We start from the raw sequence: 15522 nt of genomic DNA on the forward strand, positions 1-15522 counted from the left end.
GACAAAGCTGGTGAGGGGTCTGGAGCACAGGCCTTATGAGGAGCGGCTGAGGGAGCTGGGATTGTTCAGTCTGGAGAAGAGGAGGCTCAGGGGAGACCTTATCACTCTCTATAACTACCTGAAGGGAGGTTGTAGTGAGCTGGGGGTCGGCCTCTTCTCTCTTGTAACTAGTGACAGGATGAAGGGGAATGGCCTTGTGCTAGGGGAGATTTAGGCTGAATGTTAGGAAATACTACTTTTCTGAAAGAGTGGTCAGGCACTGGAATGGGCTGCCCAGGGAGGTGGTGGAGTCACTGTCCCTGGAGGTGTTCAAGAAACATTTAGATATAGCATTGAGAGACATGGTTTAGTGGGGTTATTGGTGGTAGGTGGATGGTTGGACTGGATGATGCTGTAGGTCTTTTCCAACCTAGCTAATTCTATGATTCTACTAAACAAGCTTTGTTTAATCCTTCTCAGGGAAATATTTAAGTGACCGAATTATCTGGCTGTGTATAGGCAGTTTTGAATATTTGCCCAAGTTTTGCCTCAAATTCAGGTTGAAGAATAAGTTCAGCAGTTTCCCCAATATACATTTCACTGGGAAAATAGTTTGGAGGAGAGAGGATGAGCCCAAAGTATGTGTAAGATGAAAAAAAAATACAGCCTGATCATATTGCAGATTGTGACGAGTGCCTGCAGAAAGATTGTTTAATGGGTGCTGGAAATGGAGTACTGTATTTCAGTCAAACTGTTTTATGTATACCTGTCTTATTTGGGCAAAATGTATCTCTTTGGACAAAGATTTCCCAAAAGCTTTTCAGTTTTGCTGAAAGATGTCTCCGTTTACAGTATCATAGTCTTTTCTATATTTTTTAATATGATTCCATATTTCTCTGCTTCAGAAAAATAGATAAATAAATGGAATACATACGGAAATGTTACCTTGCCCTTTTTAACTGAACACAATCAGAATAATACTTTATTAACTTATGTTTACAAAACTGTTATGATGATTGGTAAATGTAATATGCAAACAGTAGGTTATGTCCAATCATCTGACAGTTTAGGACAAGTGATTGGGGATTTTGGAGGTACTTCTGTGTTTTTAAGCATTCCCATTTGCCCTCTTAACTGCAATATGGAAGTGAGTGCAAAATACTTTTCTATAATTTCTTGTCCTCCTTTGGGTCAGTCCCTCCTTTTTGCTAATCTCCAAAAATGTATCTGCTGAAGGAATTGCTGACAAAATTTGTCTTTTAGTAAAATGTATGCCAGCAGCAAGTAGACTGTGGAGACTGTTGTCTTTCTCTGCAGAATATATGGCTGAGCTGTGAAACAGGAGTATCCTTTCACTTCTACCACAATCTTCAGCCTTAATTAAAATTGAATAATTTCTAAATTAAAGATAGGATTCAGCCCACACATTCCACTAGCTTTGGAAACTGATGGTGAGTTTGTCAATTAACATGTTAATTAGCACCAATTTAATTCTTGTCTTTGGGGAATGTGGGTAACCATCCACTGAAAGGTATCCAAAGACTCTGCTTTTCTTAATAGTTCATGGAAGTCATTGCCATCTGACTAATTTCTTACAGGGAAACTTGCCATTGCTTATTCCCCAGATCATCGAGTCATGCTCCTCTCATCCCTCTCTATATTTTTTTAATATCACGTCAGTTTAGACTGATTCTCTTTTGCGCTCAACAGAAGCAATTTCTAGCACTCTTTTTAAATGACAAGAGAAATGATTTTACAAGTGACAGGAGTACTAGCTTCAACCATTACATTGATATGTGCTTTCTAAAAAGAATTTGATTGAGAGAATATTGCTTTTGTATTTAATATTTTTATCCAGCCCTGGCAACAGAGAAGCAATTGACAGTATAAATGGTGATAGTGCTGTCAATTGAATTAAGATGCATTATGTCTGGTTTGTCAACATTTATGATTTACAAATACATCTCTGTACGTGTGGAAAAGAAAAGTGATATTAGCTAAGGGTGACTCAGATGCACAACAGAATTTTTTGTTGCCATGAAAATAACAGAAGTTCCTTCTGTTCTGCTGCATTAACTCTCTTAAAATCAGAGTAACTCCACTGAAGTTACACTAACTAGTGTTTGGAGAAAAGTAAATTAAAACAGAGTGTGACCATTAGCTTATAAAAATTTTTGTGTGGGCACACAACACTGCATTCACGAGGATATATGGTGCCAAGATATTTTCAATATACAGTATCATCAGATAAATACATAATAACATCCAGTGGGTTATTGCAGAGATGCAGGAGCATAATTCTTCATTTGTCTGACTGTAACTGCTGATGTGCATAAGAAACTGAATGCAAACAGCATTATAGATCTGAAAATCTGGTCTTTGGGGTCTCTATTCTTTAGACACACTGGATTTAGAGTAATACAAGTATTTAAGTAAAATTAGTCTAAAAGAGACAACTTGTACAAGATTGTCTCCTTGGTACTTGGTCAGAAAAGGGAGCTATGGCTTTTTCTTAACAGAAGCACGTAATATTGATGAGTTTTCTTTGCCTTAGCACGAGCATTATTGTTCCTTACTGAGTTCCACTTTAATAGCAGCATCGTGCATGCAGGTCTATTGTTAATGCTGCAGAGGTGCATGTGTCTGTGGGTAAGTGATCTGCCTGTTTAGTGTCATTCTGAAACAGCGGACTCCACCAGTTCACAGGCTCCTTTAAACCCTTCTCTGCTTCTGACTTCCTGAATGTTTGGTATTCTACACTACGCAAGTAATTTCTTGCAGCCTCTGTAGCACAGGTTAGTGGGTTGCTAAGGAATAACTCCCAAGAGGTTAAGAGCCATCCAGACACCTTGATCTCAGTGCCAGTGATTATCCGTGCTAATTTTCTGCTTTGTGTTCTATACTGCAGCACTGACCGAAGCTTCTGTCTGTCCCTTGGCTGTAGAAGTGTGAACAATTATGGTTGTAGACAGAGATGTGCTAACTGCATTCAGTATAATGTCTTCAGTGTATTAATACAAATGAAACATCATCATTCCACTTTACAATTGAAAAAAAATGAAAAAAAAAAAGATTATTTTGAAAAGCAGAGATTTTTTTCTTCTAGGTCATCCATTTTGGGTTCTTTTCATTATCTCTGGATCACAGCCTTTACAATACTTGCACAGAACAACTGCTTCACAACCAAGAGCACTAGGAATTGCCCTCATAAAACCCCAGACCTTTAAGGGTCTCACATGATGTCTTGCATCCATGGGCTGTTAACCCAGCTGTTGAAGCAAAGGACACTTATCCCCAGGAGCTCAGTGCTGTAGCTGTGCTGCTGCTGCAGCGACTGTGCTGCTGCAGCTGCATAAAAAGTTTCAAAAATGGAGGAACAGACCCAGACCATAGGGACAAAAAAAGAATCACGATGATGTTTCTCAGCGCTTTAGACCTATGCTCTTCTACCTGTCTTATTCTGTAAGTGTCAACAATGGGTGAGGTTCTACAGTGTTATTCTCCTTCCATCATTTTAATAAATAGCATGGAAAGATAAATGTCTTATCTCCATGATGAAATTTTGAATTCAGCCATCTTTCTTAAAGGATACTAAGTGATGAGAAAGGGGAAAAAGTGAGCCCCTTGCTCTGCTGAGAGCTCACAATAGCCCATCCATCTCTGCTTTTTGTACAAGAGCAAATTAGCTGATACCACATCTTTGCCAGTGGTCTTAGATGAGGGGTCATTTTGTGTGCAGAACTGGCTATTTTCTGCTCTTATGAACAGCACTTCCACACAGAAACTCCCTTTTCCAATGCAGAGAGACCCTGAATAGCCTATGTGGAAAGCAGAAATTCCCTCCCCGCCTCCTGCTACAGTCCCCAGCACCCACGTTGTGGGACATGGGATTCAATTAGCAGGGATGCCCTTGAGTTGTGAAGATTTCACTTAAAATGCTCTGATTAGAAAAGGAAGCAAATCAACTCCTGTTAGCTTGTCAATTGTTCTAGCAGGCCACACTATTAAAAGGCACAATATGTTTACATTTCACATCCCAGTCATAGGGTCAGTAATTTTTTTGGCAGATACATGGACAGGATGAACAGATTGGATAATGTTTGCTGTGGCTGAAGCCTTGGGTGTGCTTATTTCAGAGTTTCACTGTCAAAAATCATTTAGAAAACCAGCATTTACTTCTTATCTCAGTAGCAACGGATGTTACAGAGCTAAACCATACAAAAACACAAAGCACCTTAACTTTCAAGTTGGAGGCAACATCTGTATTGAAGTCATTTAGATGGCTTCTGCTGTAAAACACTCGATGAAAACTCCTGAGGTTTCTCCTGGTGAAAATATAAAAACATAAGAACATAAGGGTGATGCTCCTCTTCTATATTTTTGCAGACTAAAACTTTTATCAGATAATGAATTTTGATGAGCAACATGTTTCTGGGCAACCATAATAGCAGTATCAGATGCTTGCAAAGCAGTGAAATATTTTAAAAGGTAAATGATATAAACAACTCATAGAAGTTTACAGAAATTCATGAATTACATTGTCATGTGATAATCAGGCTGCGAAATGTGCTACTTTTTTCTGGTCCCAAAGAAAACATTAGACCACATGGAGAATGGTGGGTTGAAATTGTCACTGGTAAAGCTGAAGGAATGCAAAGTGGTTCATTTTCAAGGCAGAAGTTACCTGAACAGGGAACAGAACAAAAGAACGAACTGCTTAGTGGCTGACTGATATGCGAAACTACTTCTCTCAAAAGAGATCATCCTAGATTTTTCTCTAAATTAAAAAAAAAATGAAATGTGCTAAACCACATTTTTCAATATAAGAATACTGTACCTGAGGAATACTGTATGAGAGGATCTTCTCACTTTTACAGTGGCAGAGTGTGAGTAGAAAATGAGGAAGGAGAGAAACATTTGGTCATCACACCAGAAACCCTTTCTTGCACTTTCCCTGCCCAAACAACAGTATCCAAAGCCTTCTCTACCTACTACTCTCATCTGAGGAACTTGTGAACTTTTTCCAACTGCTCAACTCTCTCTCAGTCCTACTGACCTGGCATGTTCAGACCTCTGCCTGAGATCTCCCTCCCTCCTGTGCCCCTCCAGCACCTCCATTCCCAGGAGTGGTTTTGAGACTTCTCTGTCATGGCATTTTGAATATGAAGAATTACATACTTCAGAAGTCCAGTGAGGGGATAGTTTTGTTCTGTCCTAGGGGGGGCTTGCCTTAAATAACACAAGCTTGCTTCTCAAAGTACGTACTAGATCCCAGAGCTGAGCTGCCCTTCATCGTTACACCAGCTGGTTTAAAGTGAATTATTGTTCATTGGCTTCATGGTCTTTAACCTTGAAAAACTGAATTTATTTCATCTTCATGTAAATTAAATTAATGCCACTCCAGGTGAAAGGTTTCATGTGACAGGCCTTTTAAATTGAATCTTTTTTCTTCAAATTGTCTGTCCTCTTCTACTTAAAAACACAAACTGAATATTAAGTGCAGGATTATTGCAGCTATTAATCATGCATCTAAATAAAGCCATTAGGAAACTGTGGATAGCTGTAAATAAAATAATAGCTTTACCACCTCTTAATGTCATGTAGAGTGGCTATTTAGTGAAAGACAAAATAAAAGCAGTTGTGTTGTTTAGGGAAAAATTTACTAGAGTTGCGTGAAGGTAAAATACAAAAATATGATTGCTATATAAGGTCTAAATAGTATTATTTAATGTTGTTTTTCTTCCTTTACCAGATGCTTAGCTTTTTTCTTGGTTCTAGTCTCCTAGGGCTTTTTTATTTAATGAGTGTTTCATATAAAATGTATGTAGGGCTTTTGTTTCTCAAATAATTTAACAGTAGGGCTACAGCTGGCTTCTTCACCTGGTGAGTCCCATGATTTTCAATACTGGTCCAGCATAACTTATCTGATCACTAGAGGCTTGGGCACTTTTCCATCCAAGGCAGAGGTGGAAATTGCCTCCTAGCCTTCAGCTACTTTGGTGGGTGTTTTTGCAAGTTGCAGATATGGCAAATTGCAAGCCCTCAAAATTACAACTGCAAGATGAAATGGTAGATAAGGCAATTTTAGTCTGCCAACTCTATTTTTTTTTTTCCTTTTTAAGCAGTGAGCCTCTGAGACTTAGCAAAGGTAAGAAAATGGGGAAAAGTTTTTATGGGATGAGGGAGAACAAGACCAAGGAATTCAAGAATTTTTGACCTACGCTACAAGCTATGCACTAAAAATATGTTGGAGAGCAGAAACAGTCCAGAATACCATTCTATTTGAAGACAAACTTCATTAATATGCAACTTTTCACGTTTATTTTCAGTGAATGTTTTTTTCACTCTCTCTGTTCTTCCTCTCTCCTATCTTTCTGCTTTCTTATTTAAATTTTGTTCTTTTTTTTTTTTTTTTTGTGATACTTTCTTTTTTTCATGTCTCATTCGTTGATAATTGTCCTAGTAAGGTAAGTAAAAAACTTACACTTTCTGCTCCTAGTCAGACAAAGCAAATGTTGAGTGCAGAACATTTATTATTTTTGTTCGCTTTTTGGATGTGTGAGATGCACTTCAGTGCTATTTCTTCACATAAAGGGAGAAACTAGCTAATGGAATGCAAACACAGGAAGAACAATGAAGGATTTATTTCACAATTGACAACTCATAAAATAGTTTTCTTCTAGACATTTTCAATCTCCTACCTATATTTATTTCACTTGATGGTGCCTTTCTTTTCCTAGATTGATAAGTATGTTCTCTTTTGAGCCTGAAAGTTATCTCTAGCATTATTACCTACACCATTCATTTGCTTAATTATTTTTCCTTTTCTGTTTATGATAAAAGATCTGGTGAACTCAAGAATCAACAATCCAACCATTCGAACATATTTCATGAAACTAATTCATTATCTAATTTCAGTCCTCCCCTACTCACTCATTTACCAATCTTTCATGTATTTAACAATCTTCCTAGGCCACTAATTATGTCAGCCCAGCAAAGAAGAGCGTTTCAGTATTAGAGTGCTCGCTTCATTTGATCGCTCAGGGTATTACGCCATAATGATCCTCTAATTACAGAGCAGTGTGGTGTGTTAAATCCTTTCTATATGTGCTGTCAACTGTTTTCACTGTTCTACTTGTCCCAGACTTCATGTTTCCAAATTTTCTACAGAGTAATACCTGACAACAGCTTTGGCAAACATAATGTATAGTATATGGTTGTGGAATGGAAGTGAAAGGACTCTGAAAACTGGCTTGAAACATGAGAGTAAGCTAATATTAACACAAATGCTTTGATCAGTGTGTATTTTTCTATAAGCTCATACATTCTTGTGTTTTGTTTTTTTTTTTCCCACAGTGGTTATGTCTTTGATTATGATTACTACAGGGATGATTTCTACAATCGGTATGTGTGGTTATATTTTTGTCCATTCTACAAAATTTCTACTGTTTGTTTATAATGTAATCACATTGTTTGGTTAGGCAGGTCTGTTTTGATTTTGCATATTATTCATTTCATCATTTCTATTGTGTATTTGAAGTATGTTATTTGAATATATCAAAGAGAAGATTACCACTCAGTGTTTGCTCATTAAACAACTCTTTTGATATTACCCTCTCTGAGAGCTACTGGGGCATTTTCTTTGCTGAAAAATTTAATGGTAGCTTAATTGCTCACTGTTTCTTCCTGCAGAGTTCTTCTAGGCTTACTTTCTCTGGAACATATAATGGCTGCAGAATTCTTAAGTACTGATGCTTGTGTCTTTTTCTTTCAACCAAGGGTCTGAAAAGATATAGACTGTCTCCTGAAATATGTGTTTTTGTCTTCTGAGACTGTTTAGAAGTCTAGAATGACCTTAACAGAATTCAGATAAATTGAACAACATGTGTATTTCCATAGCAGGAAAAAGAGTGAGGATACCTGAGCAACTGGAGACTTGAGTACCTTCACACAGCCTAGCTCAGTGCTGTGGAAATTTTAAGGTATTCATTTGGATGAGTGGTTAAGTTGTCACAGCAGAAGCATTGCCATCCAAAGGGACCTGGATAGGCTCGAAAAGTGGGCACACAAGAATCTAATGAGGTTTAACAAGGCCAAGAGCAAGGTGTTTCACTTGGGTCAAAGCAATCCCAGACATGAATACAGACTGGGAGAACTCATTGAGAGCAGCCCTTCAGAGAAGGACTTCGGGGTCCTAGTGGAAACAGAACTGGACATGATCCAGCAGTGTGCACTTGCAGCCCAAGAAAGGCCAAAAATATCCTGGGCTGCATCAAGAGAGGTGGCCAGAAGGGAGGAGGAGGGGATTGTCCACCTCTATTCTGCCCCCTTGAGGCCTCGTCTGAAGTACTGTGTCCAATTCTGTGGACACCAGTACAAGAGGGAGGTGGAGCTGTTGGAGCAGTTCCAGAAGAGTGCCACAAAAATGGTCAAAGGGCTGGAGCACCTCTCCTATGAAAATATATTGATGGAGTTGGGCTTGTTCAGCTTAGAGAAGAGATGGCTTCGGGGAGGTCTCATTGTGGCCTTTCTAGTACTTGAGGGGAGCTTACAAGCAGGAAGGGAACTGACTTTTTAAGTGTGATAGGGATAGGATAAGTGGGAATGGCTTTAAATTAAAAGAGGGGAGATTTTGGTTAGATGTTAGGAATATATTTTTTACTCAGATTGTGATGAGAGGCTGTGTAAGCTCCATCCCTGTAGGAGTTCAAGGCCAAGTTGGATGGGCCCCTGGGCAGCCTGATCTGGTGGGCGGCAACCCTGCCCATGGTGAGGGGTTTAGAACAGTGTGATCTTTAAGGTCCCTTCTAACCCAAGCCATGACTCTGTGATTCTATGACTATGGATATTGAAGAAACACCAAAACACAGGGTTAAAATGGAAGGCCAATGGATTACCAACTCCTGATCCAGCTATAATGTATTTCTTCATTATATGAGAGCTGCTCTGAAAATAATGGCTCCAATTTTGTTATGTTGGCCCACAGTGTCAAAGGCAGATGTCGGTGACATGGCAGTAGAGGCTGAACCTTCTCACTAGTGTGTTCTGTTACATTTTGTTGCCATGTGACAGATAGCAGCAGAAGGGCAGTCTGACAAAATGGCATCTGACATGGAAGTGTGAAAGAAGCAAAGATGTGGAGCTGAATTCCCCCATGAAGAAAAAATTGTGACAGTGACATGAAAGACAAGCCGCATTCTGGACAGCCATGCAGATTTTATGAGCACAGCATGCAGGCTCTTGTTCATTGCTGGCAAAAATGCATAACTAATGGTGGTGACTGTTGAAAAACAGTGTTTTGCAGCTGAGAATATGTGCTATCAAGTGATGATGTTTTGCATCTATTCTATTTTCCTTGCAAATAAATAGCAGGCATTATTTTCAGAGCAACCCATGTACTAGCCCAGTTTAGTACAGGCCAGATGAGTCAGTTGATAACTCTACATTGGTCCTTCAACCTCTATTCTGAGATTTCTTTTACATTATAACAGCAGACAACAGCAGAGTAGTGGCTTATACCCTGAAATTAAGTTTTTCATGTATATGTACAGTTCTGCTTAGAAATATTATAGGAAAAGTATACAGAAACAATGTCTTTGTTGTTTTCTGTTTTTTTTTTTTTAACTGGGATTTATTCAATTCAAGCTGCTTTATTTGTTTCTTCATATAAGTGGCTATGCTAACCTTGGACAAAGCTAAAAACAGTGACCTGTAAACATGGAGTAAAAGCCATCAACTCAGTGTAATCCTGCTGAGTCCACCCATAATAGTAGAAGCTGCTCCTCTCCTGGGAGAAGTTAACTCGTACAGGCTTGTTTTTACTTTACCCAAAGTTGATGCTCTGAGGATTTTTTCAGTGGATTTGCCTGTGTCTTATACAGCACTCTTTATGATTTATACCACCTGAACATGAAAGTTATTAGTCCTTAGGCTTTTTCACTAGTTCTGTACATTGCAGGTCACTCTAATGAACTAGAATCATAACACTTCCACAACAGAATAAATATTTATGGGATAGTAAATGCTGTTGTGGTAGTCTGGGTTTGTGATTGTCTTACTATGGAAACCAACTGACAGAAATGTGCTTATAAATGTATTCAATAGTATTGTTTTCTGATTTAGAAGTCCTTCAGGATTAAGAAAGCATCATTTTAATGGTAGAAAACTCAAATATAAGATTCATCTCCCAGGGCTGGAAATGCTGCTGTGTTGATGTAAAAAGTTTAGGAGGTTAAATGTCTCTGTAAGATCCAAGGTAAAGGGCATGGAAGATGAGAAGTCTTATGTGACAGGCATGAAAATGAAAAATTCACAGAGAATTCAATGCATTAACACAATGATCACACAGATCAACATACTTTTGGGAAATATAAATGAAGAAATTTATTCATGATTTTCTGAATTTCTGAACTTTTCATGCTTTTTAATTTTAACTTTCTGAATTTCTTGCTTTTTAATATTCATTAGATTTCCAAACTCTTCTGAATTATTCAGAATGAATACACCTATCTTATCTATACTAAAGCAATTATGGGGTCAGAAAAGTGTGGCAAAACTAGTTTCTTTCATGAAATAAAATCTATATGAAGGCAGACTGACAAGATCAGCACTGAACAATTTAGAAGGAATGGGGAGAATATGCACTTTATCTGCATATCGGTGATTATAGGAACAAAGCATGACTTTATAACTGAATCCTGGAATCATAGAATGGTTTGAACTGGAAGGGATCTTAAAGATTTTCTAGTCCCAGCTCCTCTGCCGTAGGGGGGGATTCACAGAATTGTAGGGGTTGGAAGGAGCCTCGTGGGCTCATTGAGTCCAACCCCCTGCTAAAGCAGATTCCATACAGCAGGTCACACAGGAAATTATCCAGATGAGTTTTGAGTATTTCCAGATACTCTACAACCTCTCTGAGCAGCCTGTTCCTGTGCTCTGTCATACTCATTAAAGAAGCTCTTCCTCATGTTCATATGGAACTTCTGTGTTGCAGTTTGTGCCCATTGCCCCTTGTTCTGTTGCTGCTCACCACTGAATGGAGTCTGGCCACATCCACTTGACTCCTGCACTTCGCATACTTACAGTCATGAGATCCCCTCTCAGTCTTCTCTTTTCCTGGCTGAACAGTCCCAGATCTCTCAACTTTTCCTTGTAAGAGAGATGCTCCAGACCTCTAATAATATTTGTTGCCCTACTCTCCACCAGATCAAGCTGCCCAGGGCCTGTCCCCATCCAACCCAGGCTTGAATAGCTCCAGGGATGAGATGTCCACAGCTTCTCTGGGCTTCACCTCCCTCTTAGTAAAGAATTTCTTCCTTGTATCTAACGTAAATCTACCCTTTTCTTAGTTAAAAAATATTACTCCTTGTCCTGTCATGACGATCCCTAGTAAAGATTCCTTCCTCATCTTTCCTCTAGACCCACCCCTCCCAGGACTGAATATTTCTGTTCTGTGTGTCATTGAAATATGTACAACTTCATAGAAATATGAGCTATTAAAAACTAGAAAGAAAAATCACCTTCGGACAAATCATTGAAAATGATCTACTGCTTGATAACTTAGAGATTTTCTGAAATATTTTGTTCCAGTAATGTCACATGAGAGACTGTGACCAGCCTGCGGATGATCCAATATAATAAAGGATATGACTGACAGCAAACCATAATATTTCTGTAAAATTTAAGAAATCTGTATTTTTTTGTTCGTAATTACAAAGAATTTTTAGTTATGCTTACAATAGTTAGAAACTGCATTCAAACAGCATGTTCGAAGTGATGGAGTTCAAGTTCAATGTGAGCGTCAGGATCTTTATGGCATGTGTTGTAAATAGCTATGGAAAAGGAGAGACGTTGTTTGTATTGTTTATAAGATTATGATGCAGACAACTGGAAGGTTTCCAGGATTTTAATGTTAGGTGTTTGCTTGACAGAAAATGGGCTAGAAGACTTAAGTTTGACTCTGCTTCCTGATCAGTGTGCTGTTAGACAGTGTGGCAGTTAATTACTGTTTCTTGTGTCTCTGTTTTCAAATGTATGTCTATCCACCCAGCTGGGAAACAGTAGTTAGAATTGTGAAAATTAGACATGCAGTTATAAATTTACATAATTAGTAGTTGCAATAGCATGTGAGTAGAACACAAGATATTTCCTGATAATGTTGCTTGTCCCTCTATTTCAGTCTTAGGACTGGAATCTTCATTTTCTCAACTTTCTTCTCCTAATCTGTTGTGTTCAGAGCCAAAGGATTTTATGTTTTAAGTATATCTAACTTTTGATTACTTTTCCTATTTCTTATTTTTCTTATTTTCTTCTATGCAGGTTTATCAGCTGCTGTTAATAACTGCTTTTTAAGATTGGGGCATTCTGTTTGGGAACACTACTTGTTTTTGTTTATAGAGTATTTTCTAGTGACTGTAGTAGCAATTCTCTGAATATATATAGTGGTTTGATTTGAACAAGACTAATATCCTATTTTATTAATCACGCTTTAGTAATTCAGTGATTGTACATCAATTTGTTATTGAATAAAGAGAGGACATGGGCCCTCTTTTCTATCAATTCTATAGGATATACAGTTCCCTCAGTAGAAACTACTGGATATTTTAATGCAGGATATTTCTTTATGATGATGTCTGGTTTCAGAAAAGTTCATTTATTTTTCTATTTATAAGAATAGCAGATAGAAAAGTAGAATTCAATTCATGCGTACAATAAAGGAGCCGAACTGTCACTACAATAAAATGTACTGCTGTCAGTTGTGTACAGTGAAATGATCTGAACCTGCGGAAAGCAGGTTATGGATTTTCCATACTGCAAATAACAGAGTCCCATAAAACATCCTCCCTCATTTCAATGATGCAAAATCTGAGCTATGCATTGGACTGTGACTAAACTCTGAACAGGGCACTTAATGCGCATAGGTCCTTGAAACCTAATTTGACTATGATATAAAGTGATTAGATTTCAAAGGTTAATTTTCTCAAAGAAAGCATGAAAATTTAATTGACAGGGCTTCCATGTCATGAAGTCACAGAAGGTTTTATGGAGTCCAGCTGACTTCATTTGTTCTAGGTTGTTTGATTATCATGGACGTGTCCCCCCACCACCTCGTGCAGTGATACCATTGAAGCGTCCTCGTGTGGCTGTGACAACAACTCGCAGAGGCAAAGGGGTTTTCTCCATGAAAGGAACATCACGATCCACCTCAAGTGGGACTTCTTCCTCAGGATCCAAATGTGAGTTGCTCGTATGAGTTTGGATTTTGAAACAATGATCATATTAATTTCTGCAAACAGGCAGCTTCCACTATATAGCTCTTTCGGAGTTATTTCTTACCCTCAGTATTTTGCTTGATTTTTTTTTTTTTTAAATGAGTGAAGGTGCCACACGTTTGGTGTTAGTCAAAGAGAACATTGGTGTAACTTTGGAAATAACTCCATTATTGGTCCATATTTGACCTTTGGCCTCACTCCTTCAGCCTCAGAAGTCTCCTTCCAGTTATCCTGGCTGTTTATGCACCATGAGATCTTGTGAACAGCTGATCATAGAGCAAAGTTAATAATCTTATAGACAGACTGAGAAAGACTGCTTTCTATTGAGTCTTGAGGGTTGTTTCCATTCACATGTGAGGTACAGAGGGTGGTTTGGGGCAGGGAAGGGAGGGAGGTTGGGTTGTGTTTGATTTTTCACCTGTGATTCCTTTTAAAATAGAAAGAGGCAAAAATGTCTTCGCCTGTTATAAAGGGAGTATGAAACAGGATTGATAACTTGGGGTTATTCAGCCCTTCCTTACTGAGTTGGCCTTAGAGGAGCTGACAAATAGCAGGCATTCCCTCCTACATTCTCACCAACTTCCCCACCCTGTAGTATCTCCCAGGAACTTCATCCTCCTCTCCATGCATCTTTCAGCACCCACCCGTCTTCCCCTGCCCCTTATGTGGAGTGATACTGCCCTTGGAAGCGTCACTGGAAGAGGAAGAGAAAGATCAGGTAGGGATCAGATATTAGAAAGAATGAAGGGACTTCAATAACACGTTTGCAGTACCAGGCCAACCAACAGAGCATCCTACTGTCTTATGCATAAAGTGAATCCACAACAGTACATCTTACTGGAAAAGGGGCTAATTTGGCATCAGGATGAGAAAAATACATACTCTTCCTGAATAACCTGTCCAAATCTCACACGCTAACATCTAACAAAAAAGATGGAACCTTATTGAGTCCACTGGGAACCATTCTTGGTCCTATTGTATGAACTCATGGCATTCAAGACCTTAAAAGAGAATGTGTAATAAATATGCATGTGACTGAAAGAATGAAAGTATGATGAGCAGAGCAAAAGATAGTGTGGTACACTGAGTAACAAGCAGCTCAGGACATTTCTTGATTAGGATGACATGTGAGGATCTGTTGTCTTGGCAGTCAAACCACACACAAGTCTCTAGTGAATGAATTGGCTAGATGTCTGTTACCAACAGTGGGAAGTTTGATACCTAGGAAACAGGAAAACATAAATTTACATGTTATATTGTGCAGTTCATTCACACCATAAGTAGATGTGTGGGAGTAGTAACACTTCCTTTGTTATCTGGAGGATGAACGTGTGTCTAGATCATTATCGAACACATCTTGAACAGATCCACTTATGCATATCCACTCTTAGTCATTCATCAGCTCCTGAAACATGATTCCTAATATCAATTTAAAAGAGAGCCTATAGCTCAATATCTTCATGTTAGTAGATATGGAATTTAAGTGATTTTGCTAGTTTTTGCTGGAGTTTGGGTTTTCCCATAATGAATCAAAACTTTAGTACGTATATACAGTTACATATTCTTTCCCTAGATCTCCTTTTTTTGATTTTAGGGATGTCTTATCTGTATGAAAACTTAGTAGTATCAGTGCATTCAATTCACTACTTTTCCTAAAGGGTGGTCTGATAAGAATGGGCTTTTTGTACTCACTTTGCCTTGAAGAAGATGAATTATTTTCAGATAAATTTTTATATATATTTATTCACTGTCTCCCAAGAGATGTCAAGGAAGTCCCTCACACAGAAATTCGGATTTTTACTGTAATAAATGGAACAGAGCATATTACATTAACACCTGGATATTTGCTCCTGAGAATAATCACCAAATTTGCTTTATTACTCATTCTGCATTTCAGAAAACATTTTATAGTCCCGTGGCAGGAATTAAGTAGTGCTAATTGTGGATTATAGGACTGAATCTTTGTTCAAGTATGAGTACCCAAAACCACCTGCTTTGAGACCTCCAAAACACTGGTTGTGTAAAATGGCAAATGCTGTAGAACCTGTGAATTTTATGGAATTGCAATCAGGAGTTTGTACATCCTAATAGGATGTTGTGCCTCAGTTAAAGTATTCTTCATTGTATTCAAGTGAATACATTATGTGAATTCTGTGAAATGTCAGTATTAGAGCTCCAGGTGACAAGGTTATCTTTGGATCCAGCTGTTAACACTGAAGGGAAAGATGCAAGATGAATCACTAAAAGCACAGGCCCTCATTCTTGATCCTTA

The 15522-nt window shown here is 38.4% G+C and overlaps 1 protein-coding gene across 7 annotated transcripts in view; it reads left to right on the plus strand.

The window, feature by feature from the left end:
* RALYL (RALY RNA binding protein like) overlaps nt 1–15522 on the plus strand; it is a 380979-nt gene that overhangs the window by 334750 nt on the left and 30707 nt on the right. For 6 of the 7 annotated variants that reach the window (XM_021387920.1, XM_021387926.1, XM_021387923.1 and 3 more), the window contains 3 exons: nt 7336–7383; nt 13051–13214; nt 13888–13968. In XM_021387920.1, coding sequence (XP_021243595.1) covers nt 7336–7383; nt 13051–13214; nt 13888–13968 — 293 coding nt within the window. The remainder of the gene's footprint in view (nt 1–7335; nt 7384–13050; nt 13215–13887; nt 13969–15522) is intronic. The other variant, XM_021387925.1, reaches the window with a different exon arrangement.

This window comes from Numida meleagris, chromosome 2 (assembly GCF_002078875.1).
Source record: "Numida meleagris isolate 19003 breed g44 Domestic line chromosome 2, NumMel1.0, whole genome shotgun sequence".
Classification (NCBI taxonomy): domain Eukaryota; kingdom Metazoa; phylum Chordata; class Aves; order Galliformes; family Numididae; genus Numida; species Numida meleagris.